Below are 19,553 nucleotides of genomic sequence, written 5' to 3' on the forward strand. Positions count from 1 at the left end.
CCAATGTTCATTGCAGCTCTATTTACAATAGCCAGGATATGGAAGCAACTTAAGTGTCCATCGACAGATGAATGGATAAAGAAGATGTGGCCCATATATACAATGGAATATTACTCAGCCATAAACAGAAACGAAACTGAGTTATTTGTAGTAAGGTGGATGGACCTAGCGTCCGTCAAAGTCAGAAAGAGAAAAACAAATAGCGTATGCTAACACATATATATGGAATCTAAAAAAAAAAAAAAAAAATGGTTCTGAAGAATCTAGGAGCAGGACAGGGATGAAGACACAGGCATAGAGAATGAACTTGAGGACACGGGGAGGGGGAAGGGGAAGCTGGGATGAAGTGAGAGAGTGGCATGGACGTATATACACTACCAAATGTAAAATAGCTAGCTAGTGGGAAGCAGCCACATAGCACAGGGAGATCAGCTTGGTGCTTTGCGGTGACCTAGAGAGTTGGGATAGGGAGGGTGGGAGGGAAACGCAAGAGGGAGGGGATGTGGGGATATATGTATACGTATAGCTGATTCACATTGTTATAAAGCAGAAACTAACACACTGACACACAAAGAGACAGTTTATTTGATACTTTCCATGACCTCACACTGTTGTTTATCTTAAGAAGACCGACTTCTGTCAGTATTCGCAAAAAAAATTAGAATTTTCTTTGTGATTGTGTATACTCAACGCGAGTTACGAATTTTTGGTAATAATGGTTGTTTTTCAGAAATCTCAGAAGTGTAAATAAGAGCAAAATGTTCCCCGGGCCAGAAAAAAAAACACAAAACTCAACAACAGCCTTCCTTCTTCTAACTATGAACAAGAAGTGAAATAAATGACACGATTATCTATTCACCTAGCTCAGATTTCAAGTTCATTATTAAACTTTTCAGCTTCTATCAATTATGTGTATAATCAAAAGTAAAAAGTATCAGCAGTTACATTTTATTCGTCATTTTCCAGGTAAGTTGATAACTCCAAAATTCAGATGTTGACTTTAAAAGGAAGTGAAGGAACATCTCAGAGTGTCTGCCTTGTGAAACCCGGGGGTATATGGCGCTTCTTAATATTTAGTATGGGTCTGTCTGCCTTAGATTTTTTGTTTGTGATTGTTGATGTGATGTTTTCACTTTGATTAAATAAAATCCATAGCAGGATACAGCTGGAGAAAACGTGAGGCAGAGAATGAGAATAGAGTCAGGGTGTCTTTCTTTCTCGGTGGCAGGGAAGCTGTGCTTGCAGCACGAGGATCTTGCAAAGAAGAGCATCCCGGCCCTGGTGCGGGAGCTGGAGGTGTGTGGGGATGTGGCCGTCCGCAACAACGTCGTCATCGTCCTGTGCGACCTCTGCGTCCGGTACACGGTCATGGTGGACAAGTACATCCCCAACATCTCTGTGTGTCTGAAGGACTCGGACCCCTTCATCCGCAAGCAGACACTCTTCTTGCTCACTAACCTCCTGCAGGTGCGCATGAGGGCTCGCCGGGCCGGCTGCTCCTGTTCGGGGGTCTGAGCAGTGTAGGAGTCGGGCTGCACCGTAGTAGAGGCACAGGTACTTGCTCACGTGCAGTTTCACATACCACTCTTCTGACGTTCTGGACAGACGTTTAAACAGATTGATACTTCCTAATATTCCTTCTGAGTGTTTGTTCAGAGATCCCGTTGTGCAGGGTGAAGTTTGTTTTCACAAGTAAACAGCACATAGAGAAAAGCACGTATAGACGAGTAGGTCTGGTTCCGATTCTGTGAACGGTCGGTGTTCCCAGACGGACGTTCATCATTTGTACAATGAGGACCCTTGTGCTTGTCCGGGTGACCTTGCAGACATGCTCCCAGAGCCTGCAGAGACACGTCTGCGTGGACAGAGCTCGAGAGCGCGTGTGTAGCCTGATGTGAGGGGAAAATGCTATTTGACCTTTAAGTGAGTTGTGTGTCTGTTCTGATGCGTCCATGCCCTCACTGTCTCGTGCGGGGTGCAGCCGCCTCCCCGCCTGCAGGGGCGCTGAGTCACGGTCGGGCTCTCCTGCCCACACTCTCCCATGTGTGCGCCCACGGCCCCAGGGACAGAGGGCTGTGTGCTGAGGCCCCTGTAAGCGTGAGCCTTTGTTCTCTCGAGCAGGAGGACTTCGTGAAGTGGAAGGGCTCCCTGTTCTTCCGGTTCGTCAGCACGCTGGTGGACCCGCACCCAGACATCGCCAGGTGAGTCTTTTTCCTCACGCCAGCCAGCCGAGTGATTGGCCTAGTTTCTGGAAAAGATCTCTTTTTCTTTAAAATTGGTTTAGAGTTGTGTTATTTAGGGTTTAGTGAGCCTTTGGCAGTTGCCAGAAAATTAGCCGATTTTTAAAATGCTAAGCTGTGTAACAAAGCTTTAGTTTTCACATAAGTTTAAAAACAAAAAACAAAGAAGCCCTTGTCCAGATTGACCATCGAATAATCCCAGCACTGACCACATTTGCTGACACTTTGTTCTTCCAAACGGAGGAGTGAAGAGCAGTGTGAGCCTCTGTTGTGGTCAGCTGTCAGAGCAGAAGCCAGTAACTGTTGACTTCTAGGCCAGTACAGTAAGAGTTCAGACTTTCTTCTAAGTGCAGAAACTGTAAGGAAGAAATTCTAGGGATTAACACAGAATTGCAGTGTGAAATCATATAGTTTACAAGGCTCCTTGGAAATGGGTGTTTCCCAAGAATTGGAAGGCAGGGGGACTGCCTTGCCACTGTTAATTCTTCCCCTTCTATAATTAAAGATTTATTTTCAAGGGGTTTAGAAATGATCTCACAGAATTTGCTAACCTTGATTATATTACATGAGTAATTCTTTTTAAAGCAAGTCTGCAGTTGGAAAATAGAATGTTGAATGCATGGCAGAAGCTATCACAGTTGGGAAGAGGTCTTTACAGATTCATTAACTATAAATAGCATATAGTAATGGGTCCCTCTGGTTCTAAATATGGTCACCAGTGGTTTATTCTAGTCCCATGGAAGGATTTCTGTTCGGTTTCCTTTGGGTATGTTTTTCCAAGGAGAAACATTTTACATAGTAAACTGGTAGAAGGTTAACATTCTAATTAGCACGTCTAGAGTCAGAGAGGAAAAAGCTAAGGCTGCTATGCTTTCTTTTTCTGTGTATAATTGGGAAAGAGATGGGGCAGCTATGCCGTGCCCTCTCACCTTCCCGCTCTGCCCCAGGCCAGCCCTGCAGCCCGTGTGCCATGTGCGGCCCAGGAGCAGGCAGGAGCACCAGTGCTGGGGGGCTTTGGGAGGACACACCCGGGAGGGGAGGGTGGGTGTTTAACCTGCACGTCGGTGTCTTCCCCTTGCGTCAGCTCCTCCACGTGTATGTTACAGCCTTGTTCGCTCCGTAGACCACATGCAGGGCCTGTTCCACAGGTGATGAGAGCATGAGTCAGAAGGAAACTAGGACAGGCAGACATCTCCACTGTAGTGAGAAAACCAGTACTTCTGGTAACATTTTCTCCCTCCCCCTTAAATCTTTCCATTTTATCCCTGCGATCTGGATTTGTTTGAACCATGGTAAAAATGTGGAGCATGATTTGAAAAGGTTTGAAAAACTAAATCTGTCCTCTATTTTTAGGCCAAAGGTCAGGCCTATCTGCTTACTTTAAACACCTTAATTTTTCCATATGTATCTGCTAAGACAGCTCTTCCCAAGAGACTATAGTGGCAGAGCCCTGTGAATTTATTTTTGGTCCAGGTGGTGGATTTCCTGGCAATTCTGGCATGAACAAAATTGCATGACGTTTTTTAAAATTAATTTTTATTGGAGTATAGTTGATGTACAATGTTGTGTTAGTTTCTGCTGTACAGCAAAGCAAATCAGTTATACATATACGTATATCCACTCTTTTTTAGATTCTTTTCCCCTATAGGTCATTAGAGAGTATTGAGTAGAGTTCCTGTGCTATACAGATCCTTAATAGTTATCTATTTTATATATAGTAGTATGTGTATGTCAAGCCCAATCTCCCAGTTTACCCCTCCCCTCGTTTTCCCCATTGGTAACCATAAGTTTGTTTTCTACATTTGTGACTCTTTTGGTTTTGTAAATAAATTCATTTGTACCATTTTTTTTTGGTTCCACCTGTAAGTGATATCATGATATTTGTCTTTCTCTGTCTGGCTTACTTCAGTCAGTATGACAATCTCTAGGTCCATCCATGTTGCTGCAAATAGCGTTATTTCATTCTTTTCCATGGCTGAGTAATATTCCATTGTATATCCATACCACATCTTCGTCCATTGCTCTGTCCATGGACATTTAGGTTGCTTCCATGTCTTGGCTATTGTGACTAGTGCTGCAGTGAACATTGGGGTGCATGTATCTTTTCGAATTATGGTTTTCTTGCACAACATTTTTAATTGGTCCTGTAAACCCCCAATATGAGGGCTACAAAATTGTATGACCTGTTTCCTCGTCTGTCCACTAGGTGGTGCCCGTGTAGCACAGCAGTCTGGGTGATGGCCAGGTGGCTGGTGGGCTGTTTCAGGGGAGCTGGGCAGATGCTCTGGGCATGCAAGAAGGCAGGGGCCGGAGGGGTTTAGGGCAAGACGGTGACTACAGTGACGGGCCATGGAGATAGAGAAGGAAGTAAGGCAGAGATGGCTTGGTTTGGGAGAAAAAGAAGGAATTGAGGATCCAGAGGGCTCCCTGCAGGACACGTGAGGGGATGAGGGAGTCAGAAAGCTTCATGGGTTGGCAGGTGAGGGTGGGTTGTCCGACCTCAGAAGTGGGGGCTGCGATGTTGTGACACACAGTCCTGGTGGGGGGCGGTCCCTGAGTCGATGAAGCCGGGGGACCAGGAGGCTGTGTGGATACTGAAAGGGCTCTGAGAGGTTGTCCCAGGCCTTCTGGGCTGTTAGAACAAGTCCCACAGACTGGGCAGCGGATCAGCAGCAGGAACTGCCCCTCTGCATTTGGAGGTGGCGAGCGTGAGGTGAGGCGCTTCCAGAGAGCAGACCTCTCACCCTGTCCTCACGGCACCGCGTCTTCACGTGGCAGAAGAGAAGGAGGGACTCGGGCTGCGTCTATAAGACGCTCACCCCATCAGTGAGAGCTCTGCCCTCATGACCCAGTCACCTCCCAAAGGCCCTTCTCCTAATACCACCCCCTCGGGGGCTCGGTTTCCAACATAGGAATTCGGGGGGATACAAACTGGGATTCAGACCATAGCAGCGATGTTGGGGTTTGGAATGGAAAAAACCAGGAAGTACTTACCGAGTGGGCAAAACAGGCGCGTGGCAGGAGCGTCCAGAAGAAAGGCTGAGCTTCATGTGAGCCTGGTGGAGGATGTGGTTTCTCACCAGCAGCCTGCCCAGGGCTTCAAGCCCACACCAGGGCTTGAACCCGTGTCCCCTGCATTGGCAGGTGGATTCTTAACCACTGTGCCACCAGGGAAGTCCCTAAACTGTGGAATTTATTTGTACAGTTGTTTAAGCTGGTTATTCACCAGGGTGCTTGCCCATCAGTCACCACCTGTACATGTTCTTGAACTAAAGTGAGTAGATGAGCATTTGACATCAAATGGAAGCCTAAAGCAGCCCGTCTTCTCGCAGAAGCATCGCTGGATTCTGTCTGGTTGTACGTATTCATAGGAATGACTTCCAAGTCTGGCAGCTGCGAAAACCCTTGAAGGGTTAACTGTCATCGGATACCTCAGGGGTGAAGTCAGGTTGTTTCTTGGGGATGTTTTTGCTTGTTTAGTGGTTTTCTCCATTCGTGGTCACTGCTGGTTTAGCAGAGTGACCCTGTCAGGAAAGCCCCTCCTCTGACCCTGTGGCCTCCGCCTCCAGCCTGCTTTCAGAGGCTGAGCAGGTTTGTGTGGAGTGGACTGAGGGCGCTTAACAGCGCTCAGGCCTCCTCCCCAGGGAACTCCCTTTGGTAGGTAGAGTTTTCGCTGTTCTGTGGTTGCAGGGCATCAGGGTGAACAGTCGGAGGGTTGCTGTTGGCAGCAGGTCACATCACTGTCGAGATCTCTGACCTGCCTCCTCTGACTTGTAGTGGGTGTGTGTGCTGTGAACAGACTGAGTTTATCCTTAGCTTGAAGGAGAGCATCGGGGGAAGGGGCTCTCCTGGGGTCCTGCGCATCCCAGGGCCAAGAGCAAAGTGCTCAGACTGTGCTTGTTGCTGCTCCTCCCCCCAGGAGCGGCGGGGCTCCTGTCGGGTGGAAGTTCCACTGAGCTTGAACAGATGGGTCTGGCCGGTGTGACCGGATCAGAGCCAGCCTCCACTGCCTCGGGTTGACCCCCGAGCGGAGGCCAGGCCTGGGCGTTCGCTCGCCTGTCCGCGTGTGCCTGCTTTGGGGTCGTGGGCGCTGGGCCCTATGTGTCCCTCTTCAGCCTGGGTCGAGCGGCTGCCGCCTGTGGCAGGTCCTTGTCCTGCTGACCCGAACTAACCTCTTGTGCTTAATCCCGGTGCTCGAGAAGGTTCAGAGTTCAATTGGGGTGGGAGGGTGAGGTTCACTCGTGGTGGTTGTGGCCAGTGGGTCCGCCTGAAGGAGCGGTTTTGGCGGTGGGGTGGGGGGGAGTCCCACATGTGAGGTGTAGCTGAGTGACAGTGGCCTGTGAGCTTTGCAGGGAGAGCTGGTGGTGAGACCGGGGTTCACAGGGCAGGATGGGCCAAGGAGCCGAGTGACAGGAGTGCAGCTGTCGCCCACCCTCTCCACGGTCCCCTCTGTTGCAGGGTCTTGGTGTGACTTAGAGGCTGTCTTCCGGTAGCACACGGTCCCCTGTCCCCTTCTCCGCAGCACTGGGAAGTTCTGCCTGGCCCACCTCCTGCTGAAGAGGAACCCTGCCATGTTTTTCCAGCACTTCATCGAGTGCATCTTCCACTTCAGCAGCTACGAGAAGCACGAGAAGTACAACCGGTTCCCCCAGTCGGAGAGGTCAGCGCCGCCGGGGCGGAGTGTGGGGAGACGGGCAGCATCACCTCCTGGGCGTGCGGGTGGCTCCAGCTGCCGTTGGAAGTGAATTCCTCTCGGCCTCGCCCACGGGCAGTGCTCAGAGGGTCCTGTTCTGCCCTAGAGAGAAGCGGCTGTTCTCACTGAAGGGGAAGACAAACAAGGAGAAGCGGATGAAAATCTACAAGTTCCTTCTGGAGCACTTCACAGACGAGCAGCGGTTCAACATCACTTCCAAAATCTGCCTGAGCATCCTGGGTAGGACCGGCCGGCGTGGGGGATGAGACATGTGTGAAGGACCCAGCTCCCCTGCAACCAGGGCCCCTTATGTCCTTGGCCGTCAGGTGTGCCGTGCAGGCCGACGGACCACCGGCTGTGCATCCCCCCTTGCCCCGCCCCCGGCAGCATCTCTCAGAAGCCCATCTCTGCTTCCTCCAGCGTGCTTTGCCGACGGCGTCCTGCCCCTGGACATGGAAGCCAGCGAGCTGCTTTCGGACGCGTTTGAGGTGCTCAGCTCAAAGGAGATCAAGCTGCTGGCGATGAGGGCTAAACTGGACAAGGACCAGCTCGTGGAGGAGGAGGACCTGGCCCTGGCCAATGTGGTCATGCAGGAGGCGCAGAAGAAGCTCATCTCCCAGGTGAGTGTGCTACTTCCTGAAGGGGCCTGTGCGACCCCCGTCCCGAGTTCCGGGTGTCTGCCAAGGCCCCGCCTCATTCTTCCCATTGGCCTCAATGCTCACCTGGGGGGTGCTGTTCTCCACCTGTGCCTGTGGCTCCAGCGGCTCCCGCAAGCCTGGACCTGCGAGCCTGTGGCCTGGCTGTGCTGCGGGCATCTCAGGCAGAATTGGTCATCTCTCCCTCCTACGTGTCTCTCTTATCGTGGTTCCCGGGGGCTCTGTTGTGGAGAAGGGCACCTTTATCTGCCAGGTTACCCTAAAGGGAGCCTGAGTCTGGCAGGCTAGGCACAGAGCGCTGCTTGGCCGGTGCGTGTGAGGATTGGGATTCGAACAACAGCTGTGGTGCTCACCAGGCCCAGGCTCTGGTACCGAGCCTGCATCGCCACCTGAGCCCTGAAGCCTTCTGAGCCCAAAGGAGTGGACTTTGGTCACATCCAGTGTGTCCCCAGGTCTTGTCCATTCATCCCACAAATCTGTCTGTCTCATGTTCCCACTAGCTCCGCATTTATTTAACCTGTACCATTTCCATCTCGTTTCTTTTTGCTCTGGGCTGTGCACCGCCTTGCTGCCAGGGTAATCTTTCTTAAGTGCAGATTTGATCTTTTTATTCTCCTGCTTAAAATAGACTGAGGCAGAGAGGGGGAGCAGGGCACTTTTGGGGCCATGGATCGTGGGTGATTATCTAGATGCAGTGTTGGTTACTTAGCATATACTTGTGCCAAAACTCGTTCATCTGTTCACATAACACGGGCAAATGTTGTGGTATGTAAGTTACACCTCATCAATGATATCTTTAATAAGTCGGTTGGTGGCTTCCTGTCACTTTCTGGATAAAATCCCAATTCTTCTTCAAGGCACACAGAACCCCTGTGTGCACAGCACGCCCTTCCCTCCACGCCTCCTCCCATCCCTCCAGTCTGCTGACTCTTGGCCTCTGTGGAGATGTGCTCTCCTGCCCTGTGCCTTTGTGTGCTGCTGTTTCTGCCCAAGGTGCCCTGTCCCACCCCGTCCTCCCCTGCTGCCACCCAATCTCTACACGTCCCCAAGGTTTTCCCTGATACACATCCCGCCCTGCTCCTTCCCTCTTAGGCATCCCTCTTCCAAAGTCCCTTAACACCTGCCACTCGTCACCTGGCCACACATTGTAATGCACAGCCTGGCCTAGAAGTAACTTGAAGGCAAGAGTTCTTGGCCTCATTTCTGTAGCCCTGGAGGTTAGCCTTGTGTCTGGTAGAGAGAAGGTGTTGGATGATATTTGTGGAGTGAATGCATTTAAGCCGTTTTTTAAGGCTGTCCCTATACTTAGCCTCTGCTCAGACTCATCTTTATTAAATTATTTATTCCTTTAGTCTTTGCCCTCCTGTTTCAAGAACTCTGATAAGACTTTTTAGAAATGAGTGGATTACAAGTAAGGAACATATACTAGTGACTTTAAATGAGGAAAAGAATAATTTTCAGATTCAGAATGACAGTCTTGCATATGTGGGCTACTGTAATGAGTTATTTTTAATTCTAAGAGATTTAGTGCAGACCTTTGTGGTTAGTGATTGTTCTTGGTGAAGACTGCGAAGGCACTGTGTAAAATACCCAGCACGTTCTAAACGTGTGCAGAGTTACAGAGGGGGACACGCAAACCGTCTCCAGGCCCGGCCCCTCCCGCATTGCTCCCACCTGCAGGCACGCGATGTCCCCAGTCCCAGGGAGGATGTTGAAAGGAGGGGCCCGGTGAGGAGCCAGGGGTCTGTGGTGGGTTGTGGGGAGGTTTGGAGCTTGTGTCAAGTTCTTCATTCAGTTGTCCCTTGAGCAGTGTAGGGGCTGGGGCACCGACACCCCGCTCTTCCCACGTAGTTGAAAATCTCTATAACTTACAGACTGGGGTTGTTCAAGGGTTAACTGTAATTCTAGTTTCTTTTTCTTGTTTAGAAATAAGAATAGTACTTGTCTGCATCCTGCTTTACAAAGCCCTCTGAGCGTTTTGAGGTAATGGTTTTACAGTCTCCCCGGCCGAGGTGGCGTTCCTCTCCAATCCCCAGAATCATATCAAAAATAAAAAGTAAACTTAGGTCGTGTATGAGATCGGCCACACAGGCAGAACTAGGCTGAGGGAAAGTCTTTGTCTTTCAGAACTTTGTGCATCTCAAACAGTCTTTGTTTGTGTTACCACAGGTTCAGAAGAGGAATTTCATAGAAAATATTATTCCAATTATCATCTCCCTGAAGTCTGTACTAGAGAAGAATAAGATCCCAGCTCTGCGGGAACTCATGCACTATCTCAGGGTAAAGTCGGCCTTGGGGTTTGTGGTTGGTGCCACGCCCCTGTTGGTTACTCAGGGTGTCTTGCAGTCCTTACCGTGGGTGCATCCGGGCTCGGAGCTGTGCCCCAGGCCGGCCTCTGACTTGGGGGGAAGACAGATTGACTCCGCAGGTTCCTCAGAAGCTGGTCCTGCCTTTTTCGGGCAGTTGAGTCTTGTGTCCTTGCTGACAATTACATTCAGTTTTGAAGCTTCTCAGCTGTGGCTACAAGCAGAGCCCTCGTCTTAGTTCACTTGCGTGGGATAAAGTGGAAATGCTCATCGTTTAATTCAGGACTCTTACCTCCAATGCTGTCTCTGGGTTCCCAGTCGGGAGATGCTGCCCAGAGCAGTGGCTTCGGGGCGTCCTGACCCTGGTCTACGCAGTGGGGCACGCATACATGCAGAGCGGACATAAATGAGGCCTCAGGCCGCTCTGCAGAATCTTTCAATTAGAAAGAAATGCAGCATTTTTTTCCTTTTTCTTTACACTAGGCTATTTTCTTCCTCAAAAAATGCTAAGCATTTTTTTCCAAAAAGGGCGCTGAAAAAATTAGATTGAATAATGATTTTTCAAATATCTCTTTATCCTACAGAAGTGAAGGTGGGAAAGACAGGCTGACTGTGGAGAAAATGAGGACTTCAGGTCACTCATGTTTTTTTTGCCCTGCTAAACCTCAGAGAGGAATAAAAAGAGCTTAGGTCCTAGGTAGACTCCTTAAACACGTGAGGAAAGTAAGTCCCCATTTCTGAGCACACGCTGAGCACGGCCACACGGCTTTAACCGAGGAGGGTGGCACGGCTTCGTGTGGACCCCATCGGAGCAGCTCCCGCAGTCCTCTCCTCCACCTGGGAGCCTTGGGGCGGCTGGAGGACTGGGCGGGTCTCATCCCCTAATGTGGGGCCACAGTAGATCTTTTCTCCCTCCAACATGTTAGGGAAAATGGTTTCTTCCTTAAGGCAGAGAGGCTGGGTCCTGGCATCCGTCCTTAAGACCTGAGAGCATCCTCGCCCTGATGTGCTCATAGCCTCTGTCAGGATGTACAGATGGCTCCGAGCCGCAGCTACATCCCCTTAGAAAGCCAGTGTGGACAGCCCCCAGTGGCCAGCTCCAGCCAGGACACTGTGTGTTGCCCGCTCCCCAACCTCTGGCTGGGATTCCTGAGGGGCTGCCTCGTGGCACCACAAGACCCTTTGAACTGGTGGTGACCCAGAGCCGAGCCAGGCTGCCCAGATACACCTCCACCCCCATCCAGCTGTCAGGGCAGTTCTGTGCCCTGTGACGGGCTGCTTTAGGCTAAGAATGTGGGATTCCGGGTTACCTGGCAGATATGTGGGAAGCGTCCAGGGGCTCAGGCCCCTGCTCGTGTGGTCAGTACAGTGCAGCCGGCACTCCTGGGGAGATACCGTTAGGTTCACTCGTCGGTCGATGTAATGGGAACCGCCTGGTCTCGGCATGCTCCTGTTATTGATGATGTCATGTGGGAGAGCTCATTCACTTATTCAAGAGAATGCTCATGGATGCCTTGGGTCTGTTTTAGGAGGTGATGCAGGATTATCGAGATGAAATCAAGGATTTCTTCGCGGTTGACAAGCAGCTGGCCTCAGAGCTCGAGTACGACATGAAACGGTACCAGGAGCAGCTGGCCCAGGAACAGGAGCTGGCGAGGCAGGCCAATACAGACAGGGCGGCCGCGAGCGCCCAGGGGGCGGAGGCCGGGCAGGTGAGTGGGCGGCCCCTCTCCATCTGCTCCCTGCCACCCGCCTCCCCAGCATGTCCCAGCATGCACTTGTGAGCGCGGTCATCTGAGCAAGGCCCTGGGGTGGCTGGAGGCCTGAGGGTGTCTCAGTGTTCCCGTGTCCCGTGGACAGCATCGCCAAGGGCCTTCTCTCCGGTCGCCCCCGCCCATCTGGAAAGTCCTGAGTCCCGGTGTGGGGAGTGTGCAAGTTCCCGGAGAGCGAGGACCCTGCTGAGGGTCCTTGCTCTTTGATGGCAGAGAACCTGGTCTCCCCCGCAGCCCCCTCGGGGTGAGCTTCTCTCCCAGAATCCCTGAAAGCCCTGTGAGTGCCATGCCAGGCAGCTGCCGGTGGCGTGGGTCTGAGACGGAACTGCTCAGAGGGTGTAAACATTTCTTGACGTTAAGTGTTGGAAGATACATAGTCTTAATTTCTCTTCTGCAACAGGTTTTTCCAAGTTTGGAAATGCCAGCTCCTGCCGGCCGAGAAAATGGCACCGTGGGCACCACCGCCAGCCAGGCGTCCGCATCCAGGCCCCATGCTGCCCACACGCCTGCACCTCTGTCCCTGGACACTGGGCCACTGAAGAGGCTGGTGCCCAAAGCCAGGTGTGCAGGGCCGAGTCACCACGTCCCCAAAGGCACCTCCCAGGTCACCCTGAGCATTGTTCGCATGTTGGCGCAGATTGGGTCTGAGGGAGGATGAGGGCGCGTCTCGCCTCTGTGCTTCACTGGTGTCTTTGCGACAACAGGCCCATGTCGCCGAGCACCATCGCCATCCTGAATTCCGTCAAGAAGGCCGTGGAGTCGAGCGGCCGGAGCGTGGGGCTGCCACCCTTCACCATGTGTCCCGAGGGCCCAGGCGAGCCCACTGAGCGCGGTGAGTCCACCGGGCGGCTCCAGGGCTCTCGGAGACCTGGGCCCCCTTCTCCTTCCCCATCAAAGCATTTCTGTTTGTTGTCTTTAAACAAGGGACTTTGGGGACTTGGGGTCACAGGGAGTAAAACAATCCTGTTTATGATGGAGGATCTGGAGAATGGGGTGATGTGGAGACCCAGCCGTAGCGGTGAGGTGTGTGTGTGGTTTTGTGTATGCAGTTGTGGTGGAGGTTGCGTGGCTTTGTAACTGTCCTGCACACAATCCCACGACCACAGCAACACGGGGAGGGCTTCCCGTCACCCTTCTGCAGTGCCTTGGCAGCCATGACGTGTTGTTCACCTGCCCGTTCCTGGAAATGTAGGTTTTCTCAACGTTTTGAAACAAATCACATCACAAAGAACATCCTGGAACATACAGTCTTGTATGTGTGTGATCTTTAGGATTAACCCCCCTGAATGTCTTTAACCTTTTGATGGTCAAACTGTCGTCTCCAGTTTCCCTCAGTGACATCCCTGCCGTGGCCCATGAGAGCCCAGGTCCTACAGAGAAACGCTGTTTCATAATTTTCCACTTTCTCTGCTGAGCTTTTTTTTTTTTTTTTTTTTTTTTCCGCGGTACGCGGGCCTCTCACTGTTGTGGCCTCTCCCGTTGCGGAGCCCAGGCTCCGGACACGCAGGCTCAGCGGCCATGGCGCACGGGCCCAGCTGCTCTGCAGCATGTGGGATCTTCCCGGACTGGGGCACGAACCCGTGTCCCCTGCATCGGCAGGCGGACTCTCAACCACTGCGCCACCAGGGAAGCCCTCTGCTGAGCTTTATAGACCCAAAATTTTCATTTTCATTTCCACTTGTTTGAATCCCAGTGAGAAAAGGCCATTGTTTCTCGTGTTTGTCATTTATTCGTACCTTTCTGAATTACCTCTTTAAAAGAATACTTTATTTGGGACAATAAGTGTGTTGTGTAGTTTGCAAGTGTTTTTTCTCATTGGAATGTTTTGTCTCTGGGGCTGTTTGGGTTTTCGGAGAGGTAACGCTCTCCCATTTCATCCCAGTGTCCTCGCAGGGCTTGGAGCAGGAGTCCAGCGGAGCTCTTGACCTCATAACTAAACGGGCGATCAGCACCCCTGACCGTAAGTGGTTCGCGGGGACGAGCCGTTCTCCTGACTCTGCGGCAGGTACCGCGTGTGCGGGGGTCGCAGCAGAGCTGCTTCAGCCACGTCGCGGGGCATCAGGTCAGACTGGGCACAGCTGACCGCCGAGCTCTTCCAGGTGCTTTTACACCTGGTGACTCCTCAGGTGGCCAACACCTCAGGTGGCCAACACCTCAGGCCACCCGCTTCAGGGGCCAGGCGTCAGCGCTTGCGGCACTGCGGGCTGCCTGAGTGGGCTGAGGCCTCCCCTGCCGGCCGTGAGGAGAGCCTGTGTCCTCTCTCTCCCACTGGGAGGTTTTTCTAACGTCCCGTGCTTTCCTTCTATTTAAAAATAGAGGTGAGTTAGAAGTGTGTTTATTCCTATCACTTGTTTTATATATAGCCTATTATCTCAAAACCCATAAAAACCATTGAGAAAATTACTGCAGTATGAAGAAACTCTGCCTGTCCAGAGTCTGTAGTATGTTCACAAGGCCCCGCCTGGCGTGGCCCATGGGCCTCTGCCCATCTCCCGCCACCTGCCCCTGGCTCTGCACCCCAGGGTGGGCAGTCCTCCCAAGGGTGCAGGAGCCCCGCTCTCCTGGTGTCCGCGTCCTGGGGCCCCTCCCCCAGCCATCACCCCTTCACTTCCAGAAGAAGCCCCGTTTGACCCTCAGAGTGGATGAGGTGCCCCTGGCACCACACTTGCAAGTCCTTCACCGTCCATCTGGCTTTGGTTTTTAACTGTTTGCTCTCCACCACGTCTGGGGGTGCTGTCCGGGCCTGGACGGCGAGGGCTGCGAGCCGGCGGGACGAGAGGTCAGGTGGTGGCCAAACTGGGCAAGGACTTGTGTGCTTCTCTCCGGCCCCACTGCTTTCTCGGCACTGGTCCTAGGCGTTATTACAGGAGGAGCGGAACACGCCGTTCCCCGTGGTGTCGAGGCCTCAGGGCATTGGGCCATCGTGCAGTCGTGCTCCGTCAGCGGGCACTTACTGGGCACCTGCTGTGTTCTTGTGCCTTGCCTGGTGGTTCTGTTACCTGTGAGCTCTTAGAATACTTAATGGGTTAGAGATGATTTTCATTTGTCGTCCTGTGAAGGGAGATTAATGGATGAACAGAACTCCTACCCCACCCCTCCCCAGATGATGCCTGAATCGTGACAGCTTTTGTCGTGAAGAGCAGGGGTAATTGGGGTCTAATGTTATATATGTAAAAAGTCACCCTTTTTCAAGCAGAAGAGTGCGGTGTATGCTCTGTGCTCCTGTCCTGGCGGTTTGGTGCCAGATGCTGTGGGAGGGAGTGCATTTCCCGTCCTCTGCTTGTCCCCCAGTCCCTGCTCTGTCCTGGCCGCACGTGCCCCTCACAGGAGGCCCGGCTGCTGCCACTCGGATTTGCACTAGAAGTGAGACTACTTCTCGAGTCTCTTGAATGTAAAATTCCTGGGGCTCTCTCCTCACACTGAACCAGAAAGAAATGCTGGAAGGTTTCCTCTTAGCACTCCCTCCTCTGAGAATTACCAGATAACTTAAGAAGCCCACGTTCTGCCTTCTCTGGTTTATGTACCGGTTCTGTCACCACTTCTCAGGTGGGGTGACCATGGGGAAGTGGTCTCGGCTGCACTCGGTGTGGACATGGCATTTCTGCTGAGTGGAAATGAGGGATTTCCAGAGCCAGATTTTAACTGAAAATGGGGGGAGGTGGCGGGTAGCAAGTCCCTCTTAGGCTGTAAGTCAGTGGCGAAGGTGCTGCTGCCTGGACGCGCCAGGATGTGCGGGGAGGGGGTTCAGAGCCCCTGGGGGCCCAGGGTCTGGACAGCAGCGGTGGAAACATACCCTGCTGCTGCCTGTTAAGGGGGCGCGAGAGGCTCCTGGGCCCACGGCACCACGGATGCACTGACGCTAGCCAGCCACGGCGCAGGGGATGCCCAGAGCCTGGCCGTCCTGGTGCGTGCGGTGACAGCGTGCCTACCGGGTACGGGGTGGGGGTGTCTCAGGGGCAGTGGGGGCCGGGCCCCCTGAGCACGGAGCCACCGGGGTGCACACGCGGATCTGGGCAGATTTGCCTCTGGGGACGGGGGGACCCAGGTAGTAAACGACAGTCGTGGTTCAGTGTTTTCAGCACTTACCTTGTACTGAGTACTGTGTTAAGGACTTAACACAAGTGATCTCATTCAAACCTGGCAGTTCTTCTCAGGGGGGTGCATGTGTTTCCCCTTTAGAGATTAAGAAACTCGAGGTTCCCAGAGTAGCTCACACAACTGGTGGGACACAGAGCCCAAGTCTGACCAAGGTGGGAGGGGAGGTGGCAGGCGAGGGGACATCCGGGGTAGCAGCAGGGCTGCAGTGACCAGAGGGAGGGAGGGAGGGAGCAGGGCAGCATCTTCAGGGGACTCTGGAGCAGTGACAGAGCAGGGGGCTCTGCAGGGGGGTCTGAGCTGCGGGTGGGGCCTCAGGCACGACAAGTGGCCGTCGAGAAGCCAAGGCTGTGCACACCGGTGCTTGGAGGGCGGTCAGGCCAGCGGTCTGGTCCTGCAGGGTGGCCTGATGATGGAGGCCGGGCTTGGGCACCGTGTGGGCCTGGGTGGACCCGTAGCAAGACCCGCATCTGACCTTGCTCAGTTTCTCTCCCTGAAGGCCTTCGCTAACCCTCCACTGACTCTCCCCTCCACCCAGGGACCATCCAGAATGTCACGTTTGGAGCGGGACTCAGCTACATCAGCTCACCCCGGACACCCTTTCCCGTCAGAGGCCACTCCCCCCCGGCCAGGTCCACGAGCCGTGCCAGCACCCCAGGAAGTCTGGGGGTGTCGGAGGCCCCGGGCCAGGGGGACAACGTTCTTTGTCTGTCGCTGCCCGACATGCCGTAAGTTCCCCGGCCCCTGCCCAGAGGTGTTCCCGTTGGGAGGCGGGGGGCTGTCCCACCCCAGGTGACACGCCTATTCCCCCCAGGCCCCCGCAGCCCCCACAGTGGAACGTGACATCTCCCGCCAGAGGAAAGGACAGCACAGCCCCCAGGAGGTCACGCCGCAAGGCCCCCCTGAAAACAGCCAACTGAACACTGTGCCCCCGGCCCCAGACGCTTCCACTGTGAGCAAAGGGCTTGCCTGTGAGTCCAGCGCCGCCCAGCTTTTCACCTGTGTGGTTGGTCAACCTTTTCAGTTTCTCCTTATGAAATACCTGGTTAAAAAGTGTAAAATACTAGAGAAATGCCTTAAGCATTTAATACTGTAACTTTACTCCAGATGGAAGGAGGCTGCCAGAGGGCGGCTTCCCACTCTGCTTCTCCAGGGACCCTTGCTGGACTGGAGGTCCTGCTCTTGCAGAAAGGCCTCCTTCCCTGGCTTCTCCCCACCGTGGTTTGTGACCCTCTTTTCCCGACTTCTGCCAACCTGTGTCATGTGCTAATTGTGTGCAATAAACCGAGAGATTTGTGAATTTAAAAAAACTTTGAAGATATCCAGTCCCTTCTCATAAGTGCTGTTCTGGTCCTTAAAGAACACAGTCCTGAGCTTTCTCTTCTATAGTCAAGCTTCTGGTAGCTGGTTTCAGTTCCTTATACTAAGTACATAGTTTGCCGTATCTGATGTCAAAATCTTGATTGTAATATTTTTTCTATTCTTATTTATAAATTGCAGACTTTTAAAGCTTTTTCAAATGAATAAAAGTATGAGTACAGCCTTTGAGTATTTTTAGCGCAGGGCTTTAATTGGTAGTCACTTAATTGACCTAAAGTGTTTAAGAACCCAAATCTTCCCCGTTAGGGAAAAACGACTCAATCTGTCTTTAACGTCCAGGTCCTCTGCCCCTGCCTCTGTCTTTCTCCTCACAGCAGACATCTTAGCATAGACTACAAGTCTCTGCTTAAGAAAACCCTCTGTGTCCCTTACCTGGAGCAACAGCAGCGCTGATGACATGCGCGTAGTCCGCTAAGGGCTGTTCCCACAGGAGAGTGGCCTTAGGTTCCTCTGTTGGCGCCATCAGGTAACCTTAAAACACTTGTATGTGCGTGTTTTGTCCAAGAATGACCAGAAAGAAATTTGGTTGGTTCACATTTTAATCCCAGTTCTACAGAAGTAAAAGCACAGGGTTGCTGTTTGCGTGTCCTGCACGTGACGGGGTGGTTGGATGAGAGGGTGGATGTCGTCATGACCCCCCAGCTCCCGTGTGTGTTGACACGCATGCACGGAGTCAGTCAGAGGGCTGCCCCTAAGCAAATACCCTCACCTCCGTCCAGCACTTCAAACCTAGGGCCATGCCTGACACGACACAGGAAGGAGAGAAATGAAGAGACCGAGCTGCTTTTTTTTTTTTTAGAAGCTTTTATAAATGAGGTTTAAGAAATACCAACTCACAGGTGTGTTAGTAGCACAGGTCTGTGGCACTGTGTACAGCTGCAGCCACACCAAGGCCCCAGCAGCCCATGTGGCCTCGCGTCTCCAGCAACGTTTACATCTTAAAATCACTCGATGCTCCTTTTCTGTCTGCGTTTTTACAGTGACGGGCAGCAACCTCCCAGACCCCACACTCACTCCTCTCTCCTCCGTCAGAGCCAGAGCCAGGTCACATGGCACCGGGGCGGAGGTTTTAGGGTACAAGAAGACTACCCCATCACTAGGACAACCGAGGAGGAGGCTGGAGCTGCCCCCACAGGCGGAAGGGCCCTACCCTTCTCCACCCAGAGGAGCTGAGGATGAAGGGACAGTCTTAGGTCTGTCTGCGCTCTCAAGACACAGATGGAAGAAGTCAGGCACCCCCAGCATGACGAGGTGCTGCCCTCTGCTGCCGCCAATACTCCATGACAGAGCGTTCACACGACTCAGAAAAGAAAGGGCAACGGAAGTCTCGAGTATTCAAGTAAGACACTGAAAGTTTCATCCCAAGATGACTATGTTCTTCTACATAAAAACCATCCTGTAACACAGAGTCGGAGGCATCCTTCTGAGAAGCTCCTTGGTCCCAAGGGCTTCACGCTGAGTTAACACAGCAGCGTGTCTGAGGCTAAGAACAAAGGGTGCTGTTCCTGACGCCCCCACAAAGCAGGCAGCATGTGGGGCACGATCAGGAAGTTGCCTTTGACTCAGGCACACACTTTGCCCATCGTCAGTCGGACCGTCGCCGGCCGCCCTTCCTGCTGTTCTTCAGAGGCTGGCCTCGCGACCCTGCACAACAGCTTCCTGTGCGGCGAGACAGAACCTGCGCTGTCTTTGTGGCAGAGAGGGACAGTGGGGTTCATTGTCTTTAACAGATTTGATTTCTAAACTGCCTTTGGCCCTGGACCGTCGTATGAACTACACAAGTAAGTAAAATGAAATTTAAAAGCCAGACAGCAGGGCTGCTGTTTCCTGAGCCATCTTCAGCCAAAAACCTCTGTCCCAGGGAAGCCAGGCTGGGGTGCCACACCGAGGACCCCGCCCTTGCCGCCGTCCTGGGTTGACCCACGTGGTACGTGAATGGCACCCTTAGGTAGGGCTGATCCATGCACGGCCAGTGTCGGGGCGTCGGACAAGGGTGGGCTCAGGAGCCAACGCTACTCTGAGCAGGTATGCGGCCCCACCCTGGGCACCAACCAGCATGGTCTGCACACCGCGTCTGTGGGTCTGGGGCAGAGGTGGTCTGAGGAGCCCAAGGAAGAGGCAGCTTGAAGCCAACCCGAGAGCCCCCTCATGTCTCTTCTGGAGAGACGCAAACAGACCAAGACAGTACTCAACTGGAATTTTCTTAAAGGTTTCCTAAGCACAAGGAACACTGAGTGGTGTTTCCAATTGAACAGGAGTAGCTTGGGCTCCTGCCTTAAGTTGAACTTTTAAAAAAAGAGGTTATTTAACATTGTATGAAAACTTATTTACAGTTTAAATAGAAATTTTCAATAATCAAAATACATCTTTAGCAAAAATTTAGAATGTAAAATTTTATAAAATACCCATAG

The 19,553-nt window shown here is 52.6% G+C and overlaps 1 protein-coding gene across 3 annotated transcripts in view; it reads left to right on the top strand.

Annotated features, from left to right (window-relative positions):
• NCAPD3 (non-SMC condensin II complex subunit D3) overlaps positions 1 to 17,079 on the top strand; it is a 57,664-nt gene extending 40,585 nt beyond the window's left edge. For 2 of the 3 annotated variants that reach the window (XM_029208619.1, XM_029208621.1), the window contains exons 23-34: positions 1,229 to 1,467; positions 2,122 to 2,201; positions 6,763 to 6,900; positions 7,040 to 7,173; positions 7,354 to 7,553; positions 9,759 to 9,869; positions 11,425 to 11,607; positions 12,068 to 12,228; positions 12,372 to 12,499; positions 13,550 to 13,627; positions 16,301 to 16,490; positions 16,577 to 17,079. In XM_029208619.1, coding sequence (XP_029064452.1) covers positions 1,229 to 1,467; positions 2,122 to 2,201; positions 6,763 to 6,900; positions 7,040 to 7,173; positions 7,354 to 7,553; positions 9,759 to 9,869; positions 11,425 to 11,607; positions 12,068 to 12,228; positions 12,372 to 12,499; positions 13,550 to 13,627; positions 16,301 to 16,490; positions 16,577 to 16,682 — 1,748 coding nt within the window. In that variant the 3' untranslated portion in view covers positions 16,683 to 17,079. The remainder of the gene's footprint in view (positions 1 to 1,228; positions 1,468 to 2,121; positions 2,202 to 6,762; positions 6,901 to 7,039; positions 7,174 to 7,353; positions 7,554 to 9,758; positions 9,870 to 11,424; positions 11,608 to 12,067; positions 12,229 to 12,371; positions 12,500 to 13,549; positions 13,628 to 16,300; positions 16,491 to 16,576) is intronic. The other variant, XM_029208620.1, reaches the window with a different exon arrangement.
• Positions 17,080 to 19,553: the final 2,474 nt, after the last annotated feature.

The sequence above is a fragment of the Monodon monoceros genome, unplaced genomic scaffold, assembly GCF_005190385.1.
Source record: "Monodon monoceros isolate NGI ecotype Baffin Bay Population unplaced genomic scaffold, NGI_Narwhal_1 Super_Scaffold_7, whole genome shotgun sequence".
In the NCBI taxonomy this organism is placed as follows: domain Eukaryota; kingdom Metazoa; phylum Chordata; class Mammalia; order Artiodactyla; family Monodontidae; genus Monodon; species Monodon monoceros.